We start from the raw sequence: 11361 nt of genomic DNA, 5'->3' as shown, positions 1-11361 counted from the left end.
GATGTTTGTACGTTGTGGGGAATGTTTGTATAATAGGGTTTTATTCACATTATAAACGCTTAAACAAAAACATTAAACATTTTAAATCAAAGTCGTATGTATAATATAAAGTTCATGCATAAGGGGCAACCTTGCGTTTATGAAATAAATTATTAAGCATTATTCGGTAGATGTACAAATTAATTAAGAGCTGATTTTAGGGTTGGTATTACTAGGCATTTTTTTAAGGTCTAATGATTAGAGTCTAGAGTATTTACAAGTTCAGAGTGCTGCCTTGACAAATGGTTGAGCAAAATTATAGTTCATCATCATTAAGCTTCGCCACGATCAGATTATGTCGCTGGATCGCCTGGTTTTCTATTAGCACCTGTATTATGGTTTTTGTGATGTGGTAAACGTTTGTTAGGTTTCCACTTAAGTGTAGACTATAATTAATATTGCATTTTGTTTGTGTTTGTTCGCGTAGAGTGCCTCCTGCCACACGTTCAGAAAACCATGTCAGCGTCCGGTCTAGCGACTTAATTCCGCTTGGACGAGTTGATTAAATATTTACAGCAGTGCGTCAACAAATGTTTCTCGCCGGACGAGGATGAGGAGTTGTTATTGTTGTGGTGGTGATGGTGCTGAGGACCGCCCAATTCACGCGTGTATATGTCCAGACCATACTGACCCTCCTCGGGGAAACTGCGGGTAATGGTAGAAGGGGAGGAAGAACGGGGTTGATTGGAATGAGAAGCTATTAAATTTTCCATTTCCCTGTGCACTCACTTAATGATGAACGTGACAATGTCGTCCAGCGTGCTGTGAGTCACATACTTGGCCAGCTTCTTCTCCTCGATGCCATTCTTATGCAGCGTGGCCATAAAATCTGTCAGCGGACGCGACATGCGAAATTGCAGGTCCAGGCTGCGTCCGGCGAAGATAAGAGGGTCCTGCAAGCAAACAAGGCACTCGAATCAAATCACCCATCGCAATAAGCAATCACACCCACCTGATGCGTGATGGGTATGAGTCCAAATAGGCGGGTGGCCTTCGTCGGACCCCACTCGCCGCTGGCGCAGTCCGGCAGTGGCACCATCACCGTTTGCAGCTCCTCGCAGCATATCTGAAAGTAATGGAGCACGTTGATAACTTTATGACTAAACGGAAGTGTACTAGAAATTTATTTCGAGGTGATTTCATTTATTTTATATAGTTTAAAGAAAACAAAAAGATCTTATTGGAAAAGTTACCAATACGCACCTTAAACTTGCACACCGACTTGAACTTCATTGGCTCGCCGGTGAGGTACTCCTGCGGCGTGACCGCATTGGCAAAGATGTCCAGCAGAAAGGCGCCGGAGCATGGGGCATGCACCCGGAAGGCAACGATGTTTCCAATCACCGACTGCATCACGAATCGCTTCAAGGAGACACCATCATAGGACAGTTCCTCGTCGCTATCATAGAACTTCAGATTGTAGTGGAAGATCAGGCAGCTCTGCATATCCGTGGGCATGGCGATGCGCACGGTGGCTGCTCCTGTGTCATCAGTGAACACCACAGCACCATAACCCTCGTCCGCAAAGTGAAGACCATAGCGGAAGAAAAGCGAACGGACGAAGGGCAGGTTCTCGAACTCTCGCAGTGTAATGGGACGCTTCAGCAGCTGCCATTCCTCCTGCAGCGGATAGAACTCGTAGATGAACTCGCGCGGATCCGTGAGAAAGTAGTGATCGTCGTATTCGTAACTGCAAAGAAAAGTACATTTAATATTCGATTGAAATACAAACTAATGATATATTTTATTCACCGCAGACTGTCGTTTTTGCCGCGACCCTGTTTGGGTGCCTCCTTGGCGTTGACCAGGTGTCGTGCACCCCAGTTGCACTGAACGAAGCGCCAAGCGCCAGCCACGTAGACCGCATTCCAGGAGTTGCGGAATCGTGAGTCCTGGAACTTCACACCGGGCTGGTAGCCGGCGCTCTTTGAATATCCCTTGATGACGACGCAGTGGAGACCAGCGTAGCTGCACAGTCGCTTGAACAGGACATGGTAGCTCTCTGTGCCGTACTTGATGCCGCGCAGCAGACCCATGGGCGTGTCGCCACGTAAATCGTCATCGAAGTGCATGGCGTTAAGGTTCTTCACCGTGATCCAGCGGAAAATCGTGCGGGCCTTTTCAATATCCGTGGTGCAGCGTCCCACCAGCTGGCGTACCAGGTCTGTGAAAGTCTTTTGGTCCTCCTGGGCCACCGAAATGGCGATGCGATCGACGTCCTCAAACTCAATTGGGTCGGTGTAGATCTGGAATTTGCTGACCGCCGGCGGTGCTGGAATCGGAGCATTAAGCGGATACTCAACGGGCACGGCGCCCTCACTGAACTCATCGTCCAGGAAGATGCTCTCGCTTTGCATGTACTCCGATCGGCGGGCGCTGATCAGCTCCAGCATCTCGCTGGACTGGCGATCCACCAGTGCGGCGGTCTCGTACCGCTCGTGCTCCAGCATCTTGCGGGTGATGCTCTCCTTCTTCTTGCTGCGTCGCAGGGTCATGTTCTTCTCGAGGTCCTCCTTCTGCTGCTCGTGGCGCATCGTCAGGATGTTGGCCTCGTCCCGACTGCGACGTGAGGTAGCCAGCTCCTTCTCGAACTTGTGGGTTAGTCGCTGCAACTCGCGCTCCCACTCATCTTGGAACTCGTCCTGGATCTTGCGATCCTCTTCAGCGCGCTTGCTGGCGAATTTGCGGTAGAGGTCGTCCTCCTCCTTGCGATGCTTCATCTCGAGATGAGCCTGCTCCTCGCGAGCCTGTTAGATCGCAGAAAACATGGAGAGTTAAAAAAAAGGTGTTTCAGAGAAAGCTGCAGTTTCGTTGATTGCACTGCGAGCGATTCGTTGTTTTTGCAATGCTTGGCTTGTTAACTTGGCTAATTATAATGCCACGCCTGAGCTGCCACAAGCACGGCTCAATGTCCGACATTAGGCCCCCAACTCCGACTTCAGTTGCATCTTTTACGGCCCAGCCACCTCCCCATTTACCCTCCCACACATTCGTTACACTACGCATTGCGTGCACCTATTGATAATTGCAGCTCTTTGCATCGATAATTGCATATTCGACCAACCTGCAGTTTACCTAAGCATCAAGTCACTGATGAATCTAAGCTGGGTTCTTTGACCAGTACAGAAAATAGGTCATAGGCCACACCATTTCCATCCGGGACATTCCACAAAAAATAAAATTATTTTATTGAATGTGCTTAAAAAGGTACTTCACAACGCCAAAAGTCCATAAAAGTTTGAAGCAAACTTTTATGAGTTGAAAATTTAATATTTTTTAATGATTTAGCCCCTACTAGCGTTGCCAAAGCTGTCTAATTAGCTACTGTTTTCTTAACTAGTCCTACTACGGTTTTAGCTAATTGCGCTTAAAGAAGGCTTAGCCGATCGTTAATCTACCCACTGATGGTCTGCCATCATCTGAGTCATTCATGCACATTCCATTCTCAATGCTAGCACTTCTAATCACCGATCTGCAAGCTGCACTTGTATTAATATCCCTCCCTTTTAACCAAATTCTTCCACTGTTCGTGGCACTTTCAAAGTTATGATTTCCGCATAGGAATATGTATCACTCGAAAAGCATTTAGCGCCATGCAAGCCAACAACAATGTGTAATTAAATCCGAAAATTCAATGTCAAGTTCAAACAATAACTATAAAACAAAGGCATAAATAGAAGTAATAATAAAGTGAAACAAAAGTATCAAAAAAAAAAAACTGAAACACCTGAGACTGTACGGTTCAAAGGCCCGGTGACAATGGTCAAATGCGATGTAGCCGGAATTGCGTGAGCGGTTTTGAGCGGATTTTAAATATGACCATAAAGGAAAAGCCAACAGTTATGCGACGCCCACGGTGACAATGGCAGCAGAAATGAGCGAAATATAAACAGACAAGAAATCAAATCAGAGCCAAACGAAAACGAAAGTCCAAAATTGTGGAAATTAATTATTGCGCAAGCGCGGCCACCGACCAAAAATCCCATATATATGTATATATATATGAAAAGAAATAGCAAAGTAACCAAAACAGAAACCAAAACAGTGGCATTAAATTGTAAATTGGCAAAAAGCTATCTTTTAGCTATGAGGAAGTGTCTGCGTTTGCGGCTGCGTGAGAGTTTTTATATGGAATTGCGGCGCCAAATTACACAGCGATTACATGGCGTTTAAAAACGCGTGCATTGCATAAGGGCGGCCAAAGAGGAGCGGTGCCACCAATACCACCACTACCACTGATAGCACCACCAACACCAGAGATTCGGAGAGCTATAGCTATATCTAAAGCTTTAGCTCCGCTCCACTCCACTCCAATCTCCACTAATCAAACAAAAAGCTGCTGCCGCTACTTTCACTGTGCTGCGCATAATTTAGATTTAGCAAACGGCAGCAGCGGAGCAGCCGGAAAAACAAGTGACGCCGCCGGCAATTGTGACGTTGGTGGGATCCATTGTCTTGGCCGTGCCTGTGCCGCTGCACTGGCCATGACACAGTCGCGTTCAGCGTAGCAGCACCACCAGATTGATTTGAGATTCGGGATAGGCAAAAACACAGGTCATAAGTATCCATCGTTAAAACTGTGTGATAATTGGTAGGATTTTTTAATATGTTATTTTGGCTGAGTAAACTGTTTTCAAATACAAGTGTCATATTTAGCTATATTATTTTAATAGCAGCTGTGTTGGTAGTCGAAACTGCCAATTTAGCGAGGGTGTCGTTTTTAGCTTGTGTGCGAGCGAGTGTGAAACATGTATGTACATACAATTTTTAATGATCGCATGCAAGTAGTTTTTCAAATATCTTTCGTGTACGCTGTCTTGCGGCGTCTGTTAGTGCGGTGTGGGCCATCAGACACCTGTTCACCTGTTCGAAATTTGTTAAATTGAGCGTTGCAATAAAAATAAAAATATTTGCTGTTGTCTCTGCCCGCGGTGGTGCTACTTGGTGGATTGGTCTATTGGTGGATTGGTGGTGCTGGGATGTGGTGCTGGTGCTGTTGTGCTGGTCAGTCGCGTGTGGCATTCTCGAAAGTGAAAGAAAAATCCGTTTTCGGCATTTGCAATGGCAGGCAGTGCGGCGAGTGTGAGTCAAAGAAAAGCAAAAACGTGTGCGATTTGAATTTCGTTTTTACGTAAAATGCGATTATAATGCTTTCACCCGAGCATCAGGCGGATAGGAGATTACCATTCCAGTCGAGGCGAGTGCCAAGTCATGGATAAAGATGCGAGCACCGATAAACAACAGCAGCTTTTGGCCAACCAGTCGGGGCTTATAAATTATAATCTGGCCGAGAGATCATCCCATCACATGGCGCGCCACCACCACTAACTAGATCAATTTGGGTATCACATTTATCCGTCTTAAATTTTCAACTTTGCATGCCAATTTCGAATTTCTCAAGCGTTCAAAAAAAAATAAAGCACTGCAGGTTTTGCTGCAGATGTTTAGTAATTCATTTGAATCGCATGGATTTCTTTTTATCTTCCCTTGACATAATTATAGATCTGATTCTCCAACGTATATAAAGTAAAGTTAAGTTTCAAATAAACTATTCTTATTTATCTTTCTTATGGAGGTGAATTTTGTGTAATAGTACGGGCAAAACTGTATCTTCAGACTCGGCCACTTGAGCAATCCCACAGCCCAAGTGTAAATAGCACACTAGCCTACATAACCACGGCGGGCAGTGCATTAATTAAGCCCAGGAACATTGCACAACCGCTGAAGCTTGGAGAGAATGGGAGATACACACTTGACCAGCTGGCCCCGCTAGCCACTTAAAATTTCATTAGATGTTCTGCACTAAATATGCTCTTAATTTGCGGCCACTTGGCTCCGCATCTCGGGAGATGATGGAACACTTCTTATGATTATTGTAATTATTGTTATGTGAAGGATATTGCTTACCAGGTAAAAGTCAATCGGCTTCTCGCGCGCCTTGTTGTAAGCCTTTTGTATCTCCGTTTGTTTGAGGGCATGAGCAATGTGGAGGGCACTGGCATCGAATCTTCCATATTTGTAGTCGGAGTCATTTTGCGACGGAGAGCTAATCTCCCGGCCACCGTAGCCATTCGGCGTGGACTGTCGTGAGCCACCCAGTGGGCCACCTGCCGAAATGCCGCAAAGCGAAACAGTTAGTCAAGTTGGAAGTCCATGGCAGCCCCCATACTCACCATCCACCTCGCTCCGTGTGCCCCGGATCTGCTCGTTCACGAACTTGTTGGTGCGCGGCGCATTCAGGGCCTGACGAATGCCCACAGAGGTCTGGTCGAGATGGCCGGGCCCGCTCTTTGGTACATGTGAACTGCAATAGACCTATAGCGGAGGTTTATCAGCTTCGAAGATTATCAATTGTTTAACATATCAGTGGGCCATCTGATAATGTACAATACTTATAGTCTTAAAAAATAAAGAACTTCAAAAAAGTGCATTCATTGAAGAAGGTTACAAGGTTTAGAAGTCACGTTATTTATGGAGTAAACTAAAAAGAAAGGAATGCTCTTTTTAAATCTTTTTATCTAATTTCCTTTTTGAAATCATGAGATTTTTTAATGGGCACAGATAAATATCTTCAATTAATGTTTCCTTAAACTAAAAGGAATTTTCAGCTGAATCACTTTAGGAATGCATATATCTAGCGTCCAAATCGAAACACCCCATTAGCCATATTGGGTTTCGCTTCGAGTGCGTGAGCAGACCCCAAAAGTCAGTCGCTTGCAAATGCAATTTTAACCACTTCACCTACACACAGCAGGTGGCAATAGAATATGCAGTAACGAACACGGACCTAAATACAGTGCGTTTTACGTCTTTAAGGCAGGTCAAGGAACTAAATACATAAATTATATAAATAGTGATGGGAAATCTGTTATTTCTGTTCAACCTTATGAAAAGCAATATAAATTATTATAATAATATCATTATACAAAAGCCACAATATTTGATTTTTCTTTTGAATCTCTTTCTGTTTTTTAGATAAATATAATTTAAATAGTTTATATAAGTTATGTAAGCTGTATGATTCTGTAACGCACTGTACATGAATATACATACATAGTACATACATAAGTGAGTTTATAGGTGAATATTTCATATGAATGACAGACCGCAGTGACACACATTTGCGCCACGGCAAGGTGCAATAACAAAGTTATTTATTATTATGCATATGCACACAAAAAGTGTCGTTCGAATTGCAATTTTGCATCTTGCAGCTGTGCAAATATTTAGACTGACGCGTTTGTCGCTTAAGTCTTTCGTTTTTGTCTGTCCGTCTCCGTCACTCTCGTTTGCCGATGCTTGTGTTGGCACTTACCTCTTTGTCATCCTGCTTGTGCTGATTATTGAAATACGTCTTGAGCGTCAGCTTTGTGCCGCAGTGTACGCATTTGAAGCAACCGGAATGAAAGAATGTGAAATCCTTGAGTGGCCCCACACGATCCACCTGATAGACGGTCTCGCTGCAGCGCAGGCAAGTCGACTCGTAGAAATTTGGCCGATACATAATGTTTTCGCGTCTATGTATTCCTCCTGGATTTTTCTTTTTTTTTTTGTGGCAGCTTCCGACTGGTTTTCGGTGGACCTGTACCTGTTGAGTTTGTCACTTTTCTTTTCGTCTTTCAATTTCACTTGGCGCGGAATTTACGAGTATATTCTGCTAGTTTTTCGAGTTTGCAGTTGCTGGTTCTGGGGGCGACATCATCCGCTCATCCTCGTCATCCGTCCGCAGCTGGCAGAAGCTGTCCAACGAAAATGACCGAAAACGATTACTAGCTGAGTGGGAGATAGAAATTTCCTATTTGGGCTGCGATAAGATTTTTCGGCCACCACCATATCAGGTTCATAAAACAAAAATTGTGATTCTGCGCAGGCGTTTGTCATCGTGCGAGCCAAAACTTTCATTTAGTTTGGCCATGGGCAGATTATTAATGAATTTTAATTAACTGGACACGGTGGACAAGAGTTTTTGGCGCTATTCAGCGGCAAAGGGTTAAAGCCGTTTCGCCTTGCCATTGACCTCGGCTTGGGAATTCGAGCTTGAGATTGCCCCAAACGTGCCACAATTGAACTTGAGTTGCTGCATTTGCTGTGCAACTCGCTCGTGCAGCTTGCAACTGCCGCCTGGCAGCGGCACAAAAAGTTGCATTTTCCATTTGATTAATTGACGCGATTGTTACTGGCAGGTTTCCTTTCGGTTTTTGTATAGCAACAACAATTAAATTGAAGTGGAAAAGCCGACTGTGTGAAGGTAAGTGTGTGCGAGCAAGTGCATGTTACTTTAATTGAAATCATTGTTGCAGCGGCGTCTGTTGCTCTGACCAAAATTAAAACAAATGCGGCTCAGTTGCGCAGACAAAGCCAAAAGCCGCATTCGAACTCAAAGTCATCGTTTTGCTTTCTTTTCAAGTTTAATGAACGTTGAGTCCGGGCGATGAATGGTGGGTGGTTGGGGATGAGGGGTGACAAGGCCTTATGATTAGCGCCAGTTGCGGCATCGAAGGTTGGTGATCTGTGGATTGCATGCCCCATCGCAGCTGCAGCACTAATGGAAAATGGTAAGAAATTGAAATGGAAAAAGGGAAAATGCAAATGCAAATGCGGCGAAGGCCGCCCAGAGATTTTGTAACACCAAATTATTTTGATTGGCTGTGAATTAAATTTGGTTCCGCTTTTGAGGTCTGCCTTTGATCGACCACAGCGAATGTGAGGCAACAAATTGATGTGTGAATCGAGAGGGAGATTTGTGCCCTTAAAGACCATAAGCTCTACCGATGAGTAAGCTGTCGATAATCTCGCCTAGCTCTTTGGCCACAGCCCCCGCATTAGTTCGAATATCAATCAACAACGCCCACATCGAATGGCGACAAAAATGGCAGTTTGATCTCTTGATGCGATCATAATCGGTGTGATTGAATGGTCCAATTACGCTTAACGTCTGACATAATTAGCGTGTAATGATAATTGTAATGGACATGGATACATGGATGGCCGCGAAGACCCTCCAATTGGATGGGGCGGCTTTGACAAAACGCCTCGTGCGACATACATCGCCATATCACAACATCACAATATCGTTCCATCATCCCATCATGCCACCATGGCCACTTGGGTGTGACTAAGAAGCTATAGAGTGCAGGTAACCCGAGTAGTCGCATAGAATTTCGCACACATGCCTTCGTGCTTCGTGCCAGTTTTGGGTTTCTTTTCCACATCAATGCGGACGAAATGTCATGCGAATAGATTATAAACATAAAAAATAAAATCACAAAGCAGTCACAAAAACGAAAGTTGCTCTGCACGGGCAATTGTTTGGAATAGAAACATTTAAATAAATTGATAAGCAGTCGGAAGCATTTGCATCGGGCGAACAAGTTCGTTGCCTAAGTCTTTCGTTTCGTTGTCGTATCTCTGTTGTTGTTTCTTCTACCGCTGCTATTGCTTAACAAAACGCTAACAATGACAATTAAATAAATACCAATAATAACAGTAAACTGCTGCAGCAGCAACACAACTATAATGAACTTGAATTGGCATAATTGCCACCGCTAATCACATTAAAGCCAGATACAAAGATTTGATAAATGCAAAGAAACAACATCAGCCAAGCAGCAAACAACACGACAAGCAGCAACTGGTTATTCAGCCTGGCAGTGAAACAATCATAGGAATTAAAATAAAATGCAAATGATTGCGTCACTTTGGTTCACTGCAGAGCAGCGATATGGAGAGAAATATAAACTTTGATAACGAAACTAATGTGAATAATCAACAAGTCGAACTGACGAATGGTTCCCTTTTTTAGCTTATGGAAATAATGATAGATATCTAATTATTTAAAGGAAGGTTTGCCAATGTCACATTTATCAGTATCATAAACTCATTTTACAAGGTAATGTTACAACTTTAAAAATTATAGAAGTACAAATAGCTTATTTTAATAAACATGTTTGATTTTAATCCGTTTTTCTATATCGCTGTACCTTTATGCCAATTTTTAGAGCTACAGAAAAGTACTTGTCAGATACGTTTGACTGTTCTCGAAAAATTGTGGGAATTGCTTGGGCAAATTTAAGAAAAGTCAGGTACTTGCTTTTCTGTGCCAATTTTAAAGTCGCTAATTGAATGGAACAATGAATTGCTTTTAGAAATCGCCCATTTCGCTGGCAATAAATTAGAAGCACAAACACCGAAAATAATTTATGAGCGAGTTACAATAATTGGAAGGCACATACGAAACCTGAGTGGTTCAAAGGGATGGAGGTGGGGGTGCAACCACCTTCCATGACAGGTGGTGTCGCCTCACCTCACTCCACCCCCCCGGCCCTTAGAGCCACCCATCCCGCCTATTTGCGTTTGTGTTGGTTCATGTGTGTGTGTGTTTATGCCGTGACGCAGGCGCAGCTTCGAATTCAAACGTCAGCCTGCAATCTTTCACTTTTTTTTCGTGTCTGCAGCCGCGGCGTCGGTTGTTCCAGTTTTTCCGTAGATTGTTCCCCCAGCATCGCTATTATTGTTGTTATTTTCGCCTAGATTATACACACGCGATGCATGGAGTGCTTATTCTGGGCCCTTTTTGACACACTTCTTCGCCGTTTATGTGTATTTCTATTACTTTTACGCATATATGCTAAACAACTTTCTTCTCTTCTGGTTGCAAAGGGGCGCGCTTTGTGCAAAAGTATTTATCATAAATTTTACACACACGCAGGCGCACACCAACACAAAAACACAGAGCGATAGCCCCAACGAGATCCAAGCACACACATTGCATACACACACACACATAGGCAGACGTACAAAAAGGGGAGAGCAGATAGTTGAGTTCGCAAGGTCCGGGAATCCGGAATTCAATTCTGCGCTTTATCACATTTTCGGCATTTCTTGTTGTGCCTCCAAAAGTCTCTTCTCCAAACAGCAGGTTTCGAGTATTGGGAATGTAACAAAATTCATTACCAAACACACACACACACATGCAGCACAGCACGACGACACACACGGGCACGTTCACTCACACAAGCACAGGTTTCGAGCCGCTTGTCTGTTGTTCCGTTTCTTTTCCGTTCGGTTCGAGCGCGATCACGATCGATTTGAGACTAGTCGCTTTGCTATTCGCGGAATGGAATCCGCTCTGAGCCGAGCTTTGCTGCTGGAAAAAGCTTTTGCATAGTTCCAAAAAGCTCTCTTGGCAAAGGCAACTACGCATGCCCACCACTGCTATCGATAGCCAGCTAGGGATCAGCTTTAGTATGACCCTAATCGAGATTGAACTGTTCGTTGAAAATATCTTACATTGATCACCTTTGGAAAATCTATCATTTAATT

The 11361-nt window shown here is 44.0% G+C and overlaps 1 protein-coding gene across 2 annotated transcripts; it reads right to left on the bottom strand.

Annotated features, from left to right (window-relative positions):
• Nucleotides 1-8: 8 nt before the first annotated feature.
• On the bottom strand, nt 9-11171 carry LOC6530776 (hillarin). 2 transcript variants are annotated; one of them, XM_002091628.4, is made up of 9 exons: nt 11052-11171; nt 7355-7778; nt 6213-6354; nt 5947-6146; nt 1792-2786; nt 1243-1729; nt 992-1105; nt 769-932; nt 9-684 (listed from the first exon to the last, which is right to left on the bottom strand). In XM_002091628.4, the coding sequence occupies exons 2-9, from the start codon at nt 7541-7543 to the stop codon at nt 519-521; spliced, it is 2457 nt and encodes an 818-aa protein (XP_002091664.1). In that variant the 5' UTR covers nt 7544-7778; nt 11052-11171; the 3' UTR covers nt 9-518. The 2 variants fall into 2 exon arrangements, with proteins under 2 accessions (XP_002091664.1, XP_039228791.1); XM_039372857.2 differs by having other exon boundaries at nt 10993-11139.
• Between the last annotated feature and the right edge of the window lie 190 nt (nt 11172-11361).

The sequence above is a fragment of the Drosophila yakuba genome, chromosome 2R, assembly GCF_016746365.2.
Source record: "Drosophila yakuba strain Tai18E2 chromosome 2R, Prin_Dyak_Tai18E2_2.1, whole genome shotgun sequence".
Classification (NCBI taxonomy): Eukaryota; Metazoa; Arthropoda; class Insecta; order Diptera; family Drosophilidae; genus Drosophila; species Drosophila yakuba.
This window is presented reverse-complemented; position numbering and strand designations above follow the sequence as displayed.

What these genes read in the sequence shown, in the direction of transcription:
- LOC6530776 (XM_002091628.4), bottom strand. Translation starts at nt 7,543, where the DNA reads ATGTATCGGCCAAATTTCTACGAGTCGACTTGCCTGCGCTGCAGCGAG. An exon ending in AGCCGATTGACTTTTACCTG is followed by an intron (nt 2,787 to 5,946) that starts GTAAGCAATATC and finishes GCGATCTAACAG; the next exon opens with GCTCGCGAGGAGCAGGCTCA. An exon ending in ATTGTCACGTTCATCATTAA is followed by an intron (nt 685 to 768) that starts GTGAGTGCACAG and finishes CATTACCCGCAG; the next exon opens with TTTCCCCGAGGAGGGTCAGT.